The sequence below is a fragment of the Salvelinus alpinus genome, chromosome 9, assembly GCF_045679555.1.
Source record: "Salvelinus alpinus chromosome 9, SLU_Salpinus.1, whole genome shotgun sequence".
Lineage (NCBI taxonomy): Eukaryota > Metazoa > Chordata > Actinopteri > Salmoniformes > Salmonidae > Salvelinus > Salvelinus alpinus.
In genome coordinates, this window is record NC_092094.1 from 65,984,755 (window position 1) to 66,002,401 (window position 17,647).

Sequence of the window (17,647 nt, forward strand, 5' to 3'; positions counted from 1 at the left end):
TTAGCTCAACCGTCCCGCGGGGGGACACCGATCCTGTAGAGGATATTATTCAGTAACCCTCAGAAAGCCATCATTCTTAGTTCCCCCAAGTTGCAGGGTGCAGTATACTGTACTATATATATATATATATATATATATATATATATATATATATATATAGTACAGTATACTGCACCCTGCAACTTGGGGGAACTAACAATGATGGCTTTCTGAGGGTTACTGAATAATATCCTCTACAGGATCGGTGTCCCCCCGCGGGACGGTTGAGCTAACGTAGGCTAATGTGATATATATATATATATATGGTGGGGAGAACAAGTATTTGATACACTGCCGATTTTGCAGGTTTTCCTACTTACAAAGCATGTAGAGGTCTGTAATTTTTATCATAGGTACACTTCAACTGTGAGAGACGGAATCTAAAACAAAAATGCAAATGAATTACTTAAAAATCATACAATGTGATTTTCTGGATTTTTGTTTTAGATTCCGTCTCTCACAGTTGAAGTGTACCTATGATAAAAATTACAGACCTCTACATGCTTTGTAAGTAGGAAAACCTGCAAAATCGGCAGTGTATCAAATACTTGTTCTCCCCACTGTATATATACTGGTAGCGGTGGCTACCAAATTTGAAAGCGAGCATTTTGCTCTCCTTCCTTTACTAGTTAAAGATAATTACAGTAGACCAGGACTGAGCCTTGTAACCGGCTGACAGATTGACCAAAGTGTTGATTGTTTGACGAATGGGTTTGATGCATTTGGCTTGAGCGGGGATATGTTGCCATGTGAAAAGGGCACTTGGCACTTTTGAAGAGGTTTGGCTCAAGGCAAGTTTAAATGCATACCATTAGTAAATTGTCTTAGGTCTCTCTTTATGTAGTGTTGTCATCTCTCTTGTCGTGATGTGTGTTTTGTCTTGTGTTTATATATTTAAAAAATATATATATTTTAATCCAAGCCCCCGTCCCCGCAGGAGGTCTTTTGCCTTTTGGTAGGCCGTCATTGTAAATAAGAATTTGTTCTTAACTGACTTGCCTAGTTAAATAAAGGGTCAATAAAATAAAATAAAAAGTTAAAACTGACATATGGTCCTACTGGGCCTAGCTTACTTCGGATAAAGATATCTTGCAAAAATATATCAGGAAAGAAGTAAAGAATAAAACAATGCTTCTAAAAAAAACATTGATTTTAATGTTAGGATGTTTCTACGTAGGTGTAAGTATCTTTGTCGTACTTGGAGGTTCGATCTAATGAAAAGTTACTTCTTCTTTCTTTTTTTTACAGGATCAAAGTCCTTTAAATTAAGCAACCATAAGAAACACTAATCGTTGATCCAAACTATTCATTTTTAGGTTAAGCCAGCCACCTGACAGACACCATTTAGTAAGACTGTCATGTCCTAGGTTGTCAAGACTGGCAAGACTGTCATGTCCTAGGTTCTGGCCTTTCTAGGGAGTTTTTCCTAGCCACCGTGCTTCTACACCTGCATTGCTTGCTGTTTGGGGTTTTAGGCTGGGTTTCTGTACAGCACTTTGATATATCAACTGATGTAAGAAGGGCTTTATAAATACATTTGATTTTGATTTGATACACACACAAGACAGCTATGTCATGCGACCATGTGATGTGTGTGATTATTTGGAAGGGAGTGGAGGGATAGACACACACACACCCTCTCTGCAAGCCCGGACTCTAGGCTTCGTACCAAAACTGCTGTGTGGACGGCTCTAGCTCCAGGCAGGCGACAGGGAGAGGGGTCTGCGCTGCGCTGGGCTGGGCAGCAGGTTCGTGGGCCAGCCGTCCCTCTCAGTTCCTGATTAGGGTGAGGAACTCGTCCCGTGTCTTGGGGTCCTCCCGGAACACCCCCAGCATGGTGCTGGTCACAGTCTTGCTGTTCATCTTCTGCACCCCCCTCATCACCATGCACATGTGACTGCATGCAGGAAGAAAGGCATCATTCTCCATTACTGTTATAGTTATTAGATTTGGGTGTATGGGAAATGTTCTGTTAATGACACATTGAAGATTGTCCAGATATGGCCTCTCCCTTTATCTTTGGTTTCATTTGTGCATGTTTCTGTTTTGACTGCCGTGACTGCATCATTTAAAAAAGTCAATCAGGTACTTTTACCTATGGGGGTACACCTAAATGGACAGAAATATTGTCCAGAAATGAACACATTGAACAGAAAGAGCACACCTTGTGAGCAAAAGCATATTGTTTTCCTAAGGATTTGTGAGATCATGTATTAATATTCATTTATGCGTATGCACCATCCGGCCTACATTCCAGAAAAAAATTGACAAACGATTAGCAACAAATTCCATAGTGTATCTTTTAATGTCTGTCTGTATGGGCCTGTTAATATCAGTGGTGAGTGTAAAAACAAAAAAAGTGAGAAAGAGACATACGTTGCCTCGATGACGACGCCCACCCCGGCAGGCTGCAGAGCTTCAGTGATCGCCACAGCGATTTGTTTGGTCAACCGCTCTTGAACTGAAAGAGAACAGACGGATCAACAAGGTCCAAGTAAGAGAACGTCAAAGAGAGCAAAGTCAAACCTCTGACATCATCGCCCATGACATGGTATGTTCATGGCAGGTTATTGGTAAGGTGTGTTCTAAGGTTCCAACAACAGCACTGTTACGAGTCAACCAACTGACCATCTCCAAAAAGTAATAGAATTTTAATGGAATTACTCAAATATGTCGCTACTGTAGTAATTACAGTGTGAGTGTACAGGTATAAGAACAACTTAATGTAGTGTTACATAAAACAATAAAATACACAAATAGACAAAAGCTCTAGGTGCAGCTCATTGTATTGTCTGTCAACTATCAAGTGTATAAATGGATTATTAAAACGTATGGAAGTACCTTGCAGCCGACGGCTGTAGATTTCAACAATCCTGGGGAGAGACGAGGGGAAAAGGCAGGATGAAATACTTCCATTACATGGGAAAACCCAAGTGGCAGGATTTACAATGAGAGGCACAGAGAGGCTTACATAGACAAAGAGGGATTAGACATTCTTCAGGGACAGAGTGGAGACTTGAGAGAGACATGGGAGCTCTTCACAACAGAGGTCTCATTTTACAGTGTCAGTCAAATAGGTTGTTTTGTATTGGTTCGGACAGGTTGAAGTTCCTAAGAGATTGTGCTTTTACAAGTGGGTTGGTATGCTGTTGTAATTTGGGTGTTTAAAGAGTAGACAACAAATCCATCACAGCAATGATTATGCAGAATTTGTGCACACACAATGACTGTGAAATTGGATGATCTATCTACAATAGGAGTTTATCTGCTACAGTGTTTCTTCAGAACCAATAATAACTTTGTGATTTTTTTATGTATATGGTGGTAAGAAACTGCTTTTTACAGTTTATTGAGAAAATTCTGCAATTAGTCTTTGAGTTAAATAAGCCCCAAGTCAACATTCACCACAGGCCTGTCGGTAAACTTTCCAAATGTCGACAAAAAACAAAATACATTAGACATGGTGGGATCTTTTTGTGTCTGTAAAATTATATTTATGAGCCAATATTGATATGAGATGGTATATGTTTGTGTGGTCCTCATACTATGACTCAGGAAAATATGCAGTTTTAGGCTACAGATGAAATACTTCACTGGGGGTTGAAAGTGCACAGTGATGAGCGTGATGCGTGATGCTCATTTCCAACAACTATCAAGGGTCTTATTCTGATGACACGATTGATGCTTGGCTGCCGTATGACAAATCAAAATAATCTTGCTCTTTTGTCCATAATAATCTCATCGTGTAGGCTACACCCGCACTGTATCCGTGATGAAGCTGTTGGCTGGAGCGCACGTGCCAAGACCTGAGCAGGCACAATCGCTATACAGTACAACTTTTTTTGCGACAAAAAGTACCGAATATATTAGATGTTTTATTCAGTACATGGCTATTTAACAGCAAAAGTTATTATTATAATTTTTAACATTTTACATTTTAGTCATTTAGCAGACACTCTTAACCAGATTGATTTACAGTAGTGAGTACAGACATTATTCTGACTTTTTCCCGTTTTCTTTTTATGTGCACTACATCGTCACGCACAGCCTTTTATCTGCAACAAGTCAATTTGATGGAAACATCTCTGGTGGGAAAATGCGCATATTGTTTTTATGTAGATTTTTTAAGATTTGCATGAAAATCTTTCGCCAATTGGATCGAAACTTAGCTACTAATACTGAGAACCAGTTGCACGTTCCAATCACCAGTGAGTCAACGTGAGTAGGCGAGGGGCGGGTCACGCTAGCCTCGTTATAGTCTGACATCCCTTCCACTTTGACCCAATGCTCTTTTCCAAACATGACCTCTCCTATCGCTGTAGCTCTGTCACTCTGCGCAGCAAAATGCCACAGAAGAAGAGGATTACGAAGACTTTTAAAATGGGCAGATGCATCGATATGAAGGTATAAAGGTGTTGCATCCATCTCAAAGAAGCTCATTCGTTTTTTGGGGGGGATGCAAAACCAAACTGAGTTCACTTCATAGAGGCCTATAACTCAAGTGTACTCTACAAAAAAAAAGTACTGCAGGTGTAGGACAGCCCAGCCCCCAAAGTGACTCTTTACACTCTATTCAATAATTCCCTAGTGCTGTTTTAGGAAGTCAAGTCTTCTCTGCATAATCTCACCAACCCCCTCTTGTCTCAGGGGTTCTGCTGTCTTTATACCCTGTAGGTCTGACATCTGATTGGAAGTTAAGTCAACAGTACTGGTCAACAACTCCAATTTTGAATCCAAACAACTCAGATGTTATAAAGGGGTCTCAGATTCATTGTCTCATTCTCTTTTTTGTTCCTGACCTGTGCTGGGGAGATACACTCTCTTTCTTTCTTTCTTTCTTTCTCTCTCTCTCTACCCCATGGACTCTTGGGGCATGGCCTTTCAGGCTATGACTTACTGTATCCCTCTCCCTCTCTGATCATGCCTAGAATAATGTTTTGTAATGCGTGTTAATGCTTTCTAACTTAAGCTTTATGCCTTGTACACAGTATATGATTTCAGTCATTTTACAAAGTAATTAAATACACTTGTATTTAGAATTCTATTCTCAGACATTTCTTGATTGTCTATTACTGTACCTCAACTTTAGTCTCTTGCATACTGCTAAGTAATCTTTATTTTAATAGGCTAATTACATAGTCGTCGCATGTGAGGTATATATGATTTTTTAATTATTTGTTTAAATTGAACCTTTGTTTAACTAGGCAAGTCGGTTAGGAACAAATTCTTATTTACAATAACAGCCTAGGAACAGTGGGTTAACTGCCTTGTTCAGGGGCAGAACGACAGATTTATACCTTGTCAGCTCGGGGATTCGATTTAGCAACCTTTCGGTTCCTGGCCCAACACTCTGACCACTAGGCTACCTGCCGCCCCAGGCAGCCTAGTGATATACACATATCAAATATTACCCCACTACAGTAAATGGTAAATTCTGACTTGATATATCTTACGGATACTTTGGACTAAATTGGAGTTTATTCCATTAGATTTCCCGATATTTAAGTCATAATGCCTAAGAAGCCAGTGTTTGGAGGATATATTGGCATGGGTGTTGTTAGGCCCAAGATGTGGTTAAGAAAACAGTGCATGGGGAGGGCTATGCGAAGAGATGGGTGAAGTGAGAGGCCTCGCAAAGTTTACAACTGGCAGGAGGATAGTAGTAACGGGCACTGCCTAGCAACCTTCAAGAGCTTAAGAGTGTAGTGCGTGCCAATGCAGCCTCAGCATTACAGCTACATTTCCTACTAAGCGGTTCGCAGAACTTTACCACAATCATGACTAGGTCGGTTGGCAGAAATAAAAATAGAGGCTTTGTCGCCGGGAAAAGTAGGCAAAACGTTGGCGGGATGCTTAAGTTAGTAGAAAAATATCTTAGTTTGAAAGGTGTATGGGTGTATTGATACATCAGCCAAAGTGTAATTAATAGCTTCAGCATGCTTAAAGGGATATTCAATGTCTGATTTACTATTTTACCCATGTACCAATAGGTACCCTTCTTTGTGAGGCATTGGAAAACCTCCCTGGTCTTTGTGGTTGAATCTGTGTTTGAAATTCACTGCTCGACTGAGGGACCTTCCAGATAATTGCATGTGTGGGGCACATGTTTACACCTGAACTTATTTCGGCTTGCCATAACAAAGTGGTTTAATACTTATTGACTCAAGACATTTCAGCTATTACATTTTAATGAATTTGTAAACATTTAAAAAAAAACATAATTCCACTTTGACATTATGGGGTATTGTGTGTAGGACAGTGACAAAAAATCTAAATTTAACCAAGTAAAAATGTAACAACAAAATGTAGAAAAAGTCAAGGGGTGTGAATACTTTCTGAAGGCAATGTATAATATGCACATATATACAAATATTACTCCACTACACAGGTATTGTCAATCACATCACTTGGAGGTATCTTTGTGATTTGGAAATATATTGTGTTATGTGGTGTGTGTGGTCTATGTGTTTGTGTAAGCACTGGGGTATCAGCTTGTGTGCTAACAGAGTGTATAAGACCATGTGCTTAAAGTTTGCATGCGTGACTGTATGCGTGCGTGCCTGGTGAGATGTCCGTGAGTGAGACTCCAGGCCAGGGAAGGGAAGTAAGAATAGGCGTTAGTGAAAGGGGCTCAGGTATTGGGGTCAGGTGGAATCAGAGTCCTCGCTTGTCACTTACACACTCCTAATCAGCATACAGCTCCACCATGAGCAGCCTCTCCACTTAAACAGCCCCACCGGAAACACTAGCGCTATGCTAAAACTATGTTATGTGAATGCTACATTGTAGAAGCTAATGTACCGCTAACCCACTAAACCCAGGACCAGCTTACTCTGAGTTACAACATGAATCAGGTTCTTAGTTCAGCCTCATCACCGCTAAGTGTTCTAGTTCCTATTATTTAATAAGTGACCGTACTGATGAAGGACTTTCGAAGAACAGATTACATATTCACACGATGATACTGCACGAGTCTAGGTAATCCCAATCCCTCCAATATCACAATAGTCAACCTTCCTGTTATTATTTTATTGTCATGTGAATTCGGAACCTTGGTCGGTTCCCTGGTATATTGACAAGAATTTAAATAGCTAACGATACCTACACACTGAAGAAGGCTATTAAAACCTCTACAGGATCGGTGCCCCGACCTCGGGACGGTTGAGCTAACGTAGGCTAATGTAATTAGCATGTGGTTGTAAGAAACAAAGAAAATCCCAGGACACAGACATTTCTGATATGGGCAGAAAGCTTAAATTATTGTTAATCTAACTGCAATTTACAGTAGCTAATGTAATGAAAGAATACCATGCTATTGTTTGAGGAGAGTGCACAATTATGAACTTGAAAATGTATGAATAAACCAATTAGGCACATTTGGGCAGTATTGATACAACATTTTGAATAGATATGCAATAGTTCATTGGATCAGTCTAAAACTTTGCACATACACTGCTGCCATCTAGTGACCAAAGTCTAAACTGCGCCTGGGCTAGAATAATTTATTATGGCCTTTCTCTTGCATTTCAAAGACGATGGTACAAAAAAAATACAACAAAAATATGTTTTTTCTTCGTATTATCTTTTACCAGATCTAATGTGTTATTATCTCCTACATTCATTTCACATTTCCACAAACTTCAAAGTGTTTCCTTTCACATGGTATCAAGAATATGCATATCCTTGCTTCAGGTCCTGAGCTACATTTTAGACGAAAATTTAGACGAAAATTGAAAAAAAGGGGCGGATCCTTATTAAGTCGAAACGTTTGGGTATGCTATCCCTGAACCAGTAAACATTATTTAGAAAAACGAAAAATGAAGTAAGCTTTTTGCGACATCTTTTTGTGTGCAGAGTGCTGACCCATTAAATGTTTTTGTTATATCTTTGACAACAATAGCAAACAAAATGTTAAATTGTCCATACTCTCTTACCTGGCCAGCTTGCTGAGGCCCAGCACCCTTTTATTGGGGAGATAGCCTATGTGGACCTGGGGGAAAAGAGAGAGACCATGTATGTCATTAGTGATGTCCAAGATACTTATTATAGCATATCCACAACCACAGACAGCAAATCATGTTGCCCCATATACTGCAATTCCCAAGACAGACCCAACTGGTATGTCAATGTACAGTATACACTCAGTGTACAAAACATTAAGAACACCTTCCTAATATTGAGTTGCACCCCCCATTTTGTCCTCAGAACAGACTCAACAAAGTGTCGAAAGCTTTCCACAGAGATGCTGTCCCATGTTGACTCCAATGCTTCCCACAGTTGTATCAAGTTGGCTGGATGTCCTTCGGGTGGTGGACCATTCTTGATACACACAGGAAACTGTTGAGCGTGAAAAACCCAGCAGTGTTGCAGTTCTTGACACAAACCGGTGCACCTGGCACCTACTACCATACCCCGTTTAAAGGCACTTCAATCTTTTGTCTTACCCATTCACCCTCTGAATGGCACACATACACAATCCATGTCTTAATAGTCTCAAGGCTTCTTAAACTCGTCTCCTCCCTTCATGTACACTGATTTAAGTGGATTTAACAAGGGAAATCAATAGGGTATCATAGCTTTCACCTCGATTCACCTGGTCAGTTTATGTCACAGAAAGAGCAGGTGTTCTTAATATTTTGTACACTCAATGTATCTCAGTGGTTAACTGTGTTAGCTCGCTAAGCCAAAGCCTAGGCAACACAAGCCTTCAGGTCTCAGGCAAGGTTACTCATCTCACAAACATTTTTTATCATAACAGTGGAGGCTTCTCAGAGGAGGACCATCCTACTCAGTGAATTACATACAAATGAAAATTGTAAAACATTATACTAAATATATTCACGTCACCAAATAATTGATTAAAACACACTGTTTTGCAATGAAGGTCTACAGTAGCCTCAACGGCACTCTGTAGGGTAGCACCATGGTGTAGCCGGAGGACAGCTGGCTTCCGTCCTCCTCTTGGTACATTGACTTCAATACAAAACCTAGGAGGCTCTTGGTTCTCACCCCCTTCCATAGACTTACACAGTAATTATGACAACTTCCAGAGGACATCCTCCAACCTATCATAGCTCTTGCAGCATGAACTGACATGTTGTCCACTCAGTCAAAGGATCAGAGAATTAATCTAGTACTGAAAGCATAAGCTACAGCTAGCTAGCGCTGCAGTGCATAACATGTGGTGAGTAGTTCACTCAAAGAGAGAGAGAGAAGGACAATAGTTGAACAGTTTTCAACAAATGAATTTCTTCAAAAATGAAGGAGAAGCGAGAGAGAGTAATTTTTTTTAACTTTCAGCTGGCTAGTTTAGTTACTCAAACACTCAAACAGAGGGATGCTATGTTAGCTAGCTGGCTATGACTATCCAACACAACACTGGAACTCTTCCAAGTCAAGGTAAGCTTTTGGTTTTATTAATTTATTGCCACCAGGGCCCGCCGGTCTATCTGCTTACATGATTGTAGCAGGTTTACTAACACATTAGTTCGATTAGCTATGTTGACTAGAACGTTACTTTAGCTAATATGGGGACAACGGTGTCGGCTGTGTGTAGCGGTTATGACATGGTTTGGGCTTGGAAAGGTTTTTTCGCCTGGTCACATACAGCTGATGTGTTGTTCATTGAAGTCCACAAACCAAGGGAAAAGGTGAGAGGAGAGTGAATAGAGGCTAGAATGAAAACAACCTCTGTTTATGCGTGATCAGGGGTGTATTCATGCCGCTGATTCTGTTGATAATTTTTTTCTTAAAACGGAAGCAAACGAAACATGGATAGAAATACTTGAATTTGTCCAATATACTGTTGGACTAATGATTACACCCTAGATAAGCTAGGTGCAGGCAAGTGGGCAAGGCGGTATTGACGTGTCACTGTCTGTCATCTCAAATTCTTCTCTCGACCTGTGTGCACCTACGTTGTAAACTTTCATTCATAGGCTAGGTTCAACCTCATGATGGGTATAGGGAAAATTAGAGGATCATGTAGTAGCGTAAACCTATCGATGTTACATTGAACTGGGTGAATGGAGTATGAATGACAGTCATCCAACATGCTGTAATAGAAATAAGGCCGTGCTCATGAAAAAAAAATCCTCCCTCATCATAAACGGCACTGACCGCCACTGCATCATACAGTATGAAGAAGGCAAGCTAAACCTGTGTTTCACCATGACAGGCGTGGTAAAGACATGAATCATGAGACGCCAAGACAAAAGGCAACATTATCTAAAGGTCATCGGAGGAGTGCAGGGGAGGTAAGGGAGTCACGTCTGCCCGTGGATAAATAAACAGCAGATAAAAGATTAGAAGCAGATCGAGATCTAGACTCTCCTCCCAATCCAACTGGTTGAGCCTGCTTCTGCGTATGACTGGGAGGCTAAGTGGCACCCCTCACCCTCCATCCTCCATTCAAATGTCAGTGGCAATTTGATGAAACAGGCTGAGAGAAAGGGCATGCATGCAAGGATGCATGCCCTTTCTTCCCCCCCCCCCCCCCCCCCCCCTCTCTCTTTCTGGTTTGTGGTGATAAAGACGGCGTCATTTAACTATCTTGGTCCAAGCTCTTCAGCTTCTTCCTTTCGGCTCACTGCTGCACTTTTAAAAAGCGCATTTCTGGACTGGGTAAATAAACAACACTTTCACTTCACTTCGAAAAGAGGGGATTCAAGTTTGATTAAAAGTAGGGTTCAGAGATGGGTTTCGTGGTTTTCCAAAGGTATGCGGTGTAAAGGTATACATTAAAGCCAAACACAATGAAAAACAATATAAACTTGTCGCGAGGTGATGACAAACATTAAAAGCGTTATTAAAAGACAACTGACTGACTGGAGGCGTGACGAAGATGACAAAAAGTGCACCAAACGGCCCCATATTTCAGTTGGCGGGGAGAAATCGGTGAGTCATTATAGCACTCAGCGGGCAGCATGGATAGACGTGCAGGGAAATAGATGAGTGCGTGGATAAGAGGCGACTAGCGCTTGTGACGACAACAGGGAGCTATCAGCGGGGGAAGGAGATGAACGGAAACAAAGTGGCCTTCTGACAGCCAGCTGCTGACAAACAAACACACACAGCACAAAGAGAAAAAGTCACAGTCTGTGTGTGTATGTGTAACGCTTGCTCCCTCTATCATCATGGCCCATTTGCAGGCGTGAAAGGGATGTGAAAGTATAAATTGCCTCTCTCTTTGTCTTAAATGGCAAACACCTGCAGGGTAAGATGAGTGAAGAATAGAGGGCAGGATGCTAGGTCTACGGTACTAAATGTCAAACAGGAGAATTTCCAGAGGCAAGCGTGTCTCACTTGAATCCCCGCTAATGGGATTTCATCTGATTTGCGAGTCGTTCCAAATGTCACCCTTTTCCCAATATAGTGCACTACATTTTATCAGTGTCCTATGGGCCCTGGTCAAAAGCAGTGCAATAGGGTGCCATTTAGAACACAACCTTGGTCAGTGCTGCGGGCCATTTGTATTTACCAGTAGTTTAATCACAGCTGGGCTCAATTACAGGCTCATCAGTGGACAAAGAAAGCCTTTATCAGTAGGTTACTCCTCTCACAATTGTGGCATCATCAGTGGGGATTTTAGCATGCAAATCTTGGTGGGGCAAACTCCCCCAAAAATGTTTAGATGCATGCCAGCAAAGCCACTATACAACACTAAACAATACATTAATTGCACTATAACGGTGACAAACGGTGCCCACAAACTGTTAGGGCCTACATAAAGCTGTCTTTTCAGCACCATGGAGTGAATCCTTACCACTGCTACACCTGGCTATCAGCGAAACGGTTAATTCAGCCTCGTTTATAGCCCTTTTAAAAAACATAGCTTATATGGCTGACCTGCTTAAACAAATGTGGTTTCTACTTACAATTGAGATGTACAAACTATGGCATAATTAAACATTAATGAGTGAGCTAGGACGAACGTAGTCAATATAACTATTTGTTCAGCACTTTTGAAATGTACATCGACAGAATTCAGAACATGGGCCGTTCTTACAGTATTCTTCCTGTACACCAAGTCAGAACCGTAGGATAAATAACGGGGGTATATAAGCAGACAATAAAAGCTCTTACAATATTCAATGATTACATTTCTCCAAAACAGGCACCACCAAGTCAGAACAGTAGGCTAAATTATGAGGGGGCAAAGGCCCAAATAATTAGGGTGAGGCACATGGGCTACTAACAGCTTACTACACATCATACACTTAGTATTACTTTCTTAGCTACAGGATACATATCTCCCTGGAAAATGACAATTTATGCAGCAGCCTACAATACATTTTTGGACTCACCTTGATGTGCTGTGCTCACTTGAACAGGAAGGTGGCGTGGCAGTCCTTGTAGGCAAATTTTGTCATCAAACTTTGTAATCAAAGGCAGGCATTCTCTGGATTTATGGTGCTTTGAAGACAACTGGGAACTTAAAAAAAAAAAAAAAACAAGGTTGAATCATGACGTCACTGATCTTCAGGTCGGAGGTCTAGGAAAAGGCCTGAGTTCCTGACTTGGAATTCTGAGTTGGATGACTGTTCTAAACTCATTTTCCCCAGTCAGAGCTCGTTTTTTTAGCAGAATTCCCAGTTGTCTTGAACTCACTGAAGTCTGAGATTTCCCAATTCTGAGTTTCCAGTTGTTTTGAACGCGACAGAAGTCATGCTGGATTGACAGCAAATCAAATCAAATCAAATTTTATTAGTCACATACACATGGTTAGCAGATGTTAATGCGAGTGTAGCGAAATGCTTGTGCTTCTAGTTCCGACAATGCAGTAATAACAACAAGTAATCTAACCTAACAATTCCACAACTACTACCTTATACACACAAGTGTAAAGGGATAAAGAATATGTACATAAAGATATATGAATGAGTGATGGTACAGAACGGCATAGGCAAGATGCAGTAGATGGTATAGAGTACGGTATATACATATGAGATGAGTACTGTAGGGTATGTAAACATAAAGTGGCATAGTTTAAAGTGGCTAGTGGTACATGTATTACATAAAGATGGCAAGATGCAGTAGATGATATAGAGTACAGTATATACATATACATATGAGATGGGTAATGTAGGGTATGTAAACATTATATTAAGTGGCATTGTTTAAAGTGGCTAGTGGTACATTTTTACATAATTTCCATCAATTCCCATTTTTAAAGTGGCTGGAGTTGAGTCAGTATGTTGGCAGCGGCCGCTAAATGTTAGTGGTGGCTGTTTAACAGTCTGATGGCCTTGAGATAGAAGCTGTTTTTCAGTCTCTCGGTCCCTGCTTTGATGCACCTGTACTGACCTCGCCTTCTGGATGATAGCGGGGTGAACAGGCAGTGGCTTGGGTGGTTGTTGTCCTTGATGATCTTTATGGGCTTCCTGTGACATCGGGTGGTGTAGGTGTCCTGGAGGGCAGGTAGTTTGCCCCCGGTGATGCGTTCTGCAGACCTCACTACCCTCTGGAGAGCCTTACGGTTGTGGGCGGAGCAGTTGCCGTACCAGGCGGTGATACAGCCCGACAGGATGCTCTCGATTGTGCATCTGTAGAAGTTTGTGAGTGCTTTTGGTGACAAGCCGAATTTCTTCAGCCTCCTGAGGTTGAAGAGGCGCTGCTGCGCCTTCTTCACAACGCTGTCTGTGTGGGTGGACCAATTCAGTTTGTCCGTGATGTGTACACCGAGGAACTTAAAACTTTCCACCTTCTCCACTACTGACCCGTCGATGTGGATAGGGGGGTGCTCCCTCTGCTGTTTCCTGAAGTCCACAATCATCTCCTTTGTTTTGTTGACGTTGAGTGTGAGGTTATTTTCCTGACACTACACTCCGAGGGCCCTCACCTCCTCCCTGTAGGCCGTCTCGTCGTTGTTGGTAATCAAGCCTACCACTGTAGTGTCATCCGCAAACTTGATGATTGAGTTGGAGGCGTGCATGGCCACGCAGTCGTGGGTGAACAGGGAGTACAGGAGAGGGCTCAGAACGCACCCTTGTGGGGCCCCAGTGTTGAGGATCAGCGGGGTGGAGATGTTGTTACCTACCCTCACCACCTGGGGGCGGCCCGTCAGGAAGTCCAGGACCCAGTTGCACAGGGCGGGGTCGAGACCCAGGGTCTCGAGCTTGATGACGAGTTTGGAGGGTACTATGGTGTTAAATGCTGAGCTGTAATCGATGAACAGCATTCTCACATAGGTATTCCTCTTGTCCAGATGGGTTAGGGCAGTGTGCAGTGTGGTTGCGATTGCGTCGTCTGTGGACCTATTGTGTCGGTAAGCAAATTGGAGTGGGTCTATGGTGTCCGGTAGGGTGGAGGTGATGTGGTCCTTGACTAGTCTCTCAAAGCACTTCATGATGACGGAAGTGAGTGCTACGGGGCGGTAGTCGTTTAGCTCAGTTACCTTAGCTTTCTTGGGAACAGGAACAATGGTGGCCCTCTTGAAGCATGTGGGAACAGCAGACTGGGATAAGGATTGATTGAATATGTCCGTAAACACACCAGCCAGCTGGTCTGCGCATGCTCTGAGGACGCGGCTGGGAATGCCGTCTGGGCCTGCAGCCTTGCGAGGGTTAACACGTTTAAATGTTTTACTCACCTCGGCTGCAGTGAAGGAGAGCCCGCAGGTTTTGGTAGCGGGCCGTGTCAGTGGCACTGTATTGTCCTCAAAGCGGGCAAAAAAGTTATTTAGCCTGTCTGGGAGCAAGACATCCTGGTCCGCGACGGGGCTGGTTTTCTTTTTGTAATCCGTGATAGACTGTAGACCCTGCCACATACCTCTTGTGTCTGAGCTGTTGAATTGCGACTCTATTTTGTCTCTGTACTGGGACTTAGCCAGCATGGCCAATGCCCATGGTGTTGAATGTTTATCCATTTAAGCTTGGAAAAGAGACCCTTAAACCCAGACTTGGACCACACACCCACTCCACCGAATAGCCGGCTAGTGATTGCTTTACAAAGCTTGCAGTTAGCCACTGATTCCTTCCAAACCACCATGACAAGGATTGAAAAGCATTTGCCAGTAGATTGTCCACGTGATTCATGAAGATGACTGCTTGTCTAGCTAAGATTTTGAAAGTATGATGTTGACACGATCAGTTCAATCAAAGCTACGGTAGATATAACGTGATTTGATGTCATTTTATCTGTGGCCAATTTTTAATTTCACCTTTATTTAACCAGGTAGGCCAGTTGAGAACAAGTTCTCATTTACAACTGCGACCTGGCCAGATAAAGCAAAGCAGTGCGACAAAAACAACAGAGTTATATATGGGATAAACAAACGTACAGTCAATAACACAATAGAAAAATGTGAAGTAAGGCAATAAATAGGCCAATAGTGGCGAAGTAATTACAATTTAGCATTAACACTGATGTGATAGATGTGCAGATGAGGATGTACAAGTAAAAATACTGGTGTGCAAAAGAGTAGAAAAACAAAAACAAATATGGGGATGAGGTAGGTAGTTGGTTGGATGGATGGGCTATTTACAAATGGGCTGTGTACAGCTGCAGCGATCGGTAAGCTGCTCTGACAGCTGACACTTAAAGTTAATGAGGGAGACATAAGTCTCCACCTTCAGTGATTTTTGCAATTTGTTCCAGTCATTGGCAGAAGAGAACTGGAAGGAAAGGCGGCCAAAGAAGGTGTTGGCTTTGGGGATGACCAGTGAAATATACCTGTTGGAGCGCGTGCTATGGGTGGGAGTGAGCTGAGCTAAGGCGGAGCTTTACCTAGCAAAGACTTATAGATGACCTGGAGCCAGTGGGTTTGGCGATGAATATGTAGCGAGGACCAGCCAATGAGAGCATACAGGTCGCAGTGGTGGGTAGTATATGGGGCTTTGGTGGCAAAACGGATGGCACTGTGATAGACTGCATCCAATTTGCTGAGTAGAGTGTTGGAGGCTATTTTGTAAATGACATCGCCGAAATCAAGGATAGGTAGGATGGTCAGTTTGGCAGCATTAGTGAAGGAGGCGTTGTTGCAAAATAGGAAGCCATTTCTAGATTTAATTTTGGATTGGAGATGCTTAATGTGCGTCTGGAAGGAGAGTTTACAGTCTAGCCAGACACCTAGGTATTTATAGTTGTTCACATATTCTAATTCAGAACCGTCCAGAGTAGTGATGCTAGTCGGGCAGGCGGGTAGCGATCGGTTGAAGAGCATGCATTTCACTAGCATTTAAGAACAGTTGGAGGCCACGGAAGGAGTGTTGTATGGCAATGAAGCGCATTTGGAGGTTAACACAGTGTCCAAAGAAGGGCCAGATGTATACAGAATGGTGTCGTCTGCGTAGAGGTGGATCAAAGAATCACCCGCAGCAAGAGCGACATCATTGATGTATACAGAGAAGAGAGTCGGTCCGAGAATTGAACCCTGTGGCATCCTCATAGAGACTGCCAGAGGTCCGGACAACAGGCCCTCCGATTTGACACACTGAACTCTGTCTGAGAAGTAGTTAGTGAACCAGGTGAAGCAGCCATTTGAGAAACCAAGGCTGTTTAGTCTGCCGATAAGAATACACTGATTGACAGCCTTGGCCCGGTCGATGAAGACGGCTGCACAGTACTGTCTTTTATCGATGGCGGTTATGATATCGTTTAGGACCTTGAGCGTGGCTGAGGTGCACCCGTGACCAGCTCGGAAACCAGATTGTATAGCGGAGAAGGTACGGTGGGATTCGAAATGGTCGGTGATCTTGTTTGTTAAAACTTCTCACGAGTCACCAACCCTGATCCGGTAGCACCCCCCACCCCACTGAGTAGCATAGCTAGCATAGCGTCACAAGTAACTTGTAGCATCTAAATATCATTAAATCACAAGTCTAAGACACCAGATGAAAGATACAGGTCTTGTGAATAAAGCCACCATTTCAGATTTTTAAAATGTTTTACAGGGAAGACACAATATGTAAATCTATTAGCTAACCACGTTAGCAAAGGACACGATATTTTTACTCCCAACAGCTTTTTCCTGCGTCAGTAGCTATCACTAATTCGACTAAATAAAAATATATATAGCCACTAACCAAGAAACAACTTCATAAGATGACAGTCTGATAACATATTTATGGTATAGCATAGTTTTTTTTTGGAAAAATGTGCATTTTTCAGGTATAAATCACAGTTCTACATTGCAGCTGCAATCTGAAATAGTGCTGACCCAGCCAGAACAATTACAGAGACCAACGTCATATAACGAATTACTCATCTTAAAACATTTCAGAAAAATACACAGCGTACAGATATTGAAAGCCCAACATCTGGTGAATCCAAACAATATTTCAGATTTATGAAATGTTTTATAACGAAAACAAAATGTAGCGCTAAATTAGCATAGCTATACCAGGCAGATTCGGCTAGGCGCCCACGGCCAGTTCACATGCACAACAGATATGATATAACATCGGAAATTGGGTCTTACTATGGCTGATCTTTCATCAGAATGTTGATCAAAGTGTCCTTTGTCAAGATGAGTCGTTGGTTCCGTTCAGAATTGTTCCTTTCCCACTCCATTTAGCACAGGTACCGGTCGAGTGGCACGGATCTCTCAAACGTAAATAAATTCAGACAACGGAACACCACAAAACTCCCGAAAAAATTCAAATAATCT

The 17,647-nt window shown here is 42.2% G+C and overlaps 1 protein-coding gene across 1 annotated transcript in view; it reads right to left on the reverse strand.

The window, feature by feature from the left end:
• Nucleotides 1-1,271: 1,271 nt before the first annotated feature.
• LOC139530485 (GTP cyclohydrolase 1) overlaps nucleotides 1,272-17,647 on the reverse strand; it is a 44,744-nt gene continuing 28,368 nt past the window's right edge. The window contains exons 3-6 of the mRNA XM_071326959.1: nucleotides 7,974-8,029; nucleotides 2,881-2,912; nucleotides 2,416-2,500; nucleotides 1,272-1,936 (exon numbers count right to left, since the gene is read on the reverse strand). Coding sequence (XP_071183060.1) covers nucleotides 1,810-1,936; nucleotides 2,416-2,500; nucleotides 2,881-2,912; nucleotides 7,974-8,029 — 300 coding nt within the window. The 3' untranslated portion in view covers nucleotides 1,272-1,809. The remainder of the gene's footprint in view (nucleotides 1,937-2,415; nucleotides 2,501-2,880; nucleotides 2,913-7,973; nucleotides 8,030-17,647) is intronic.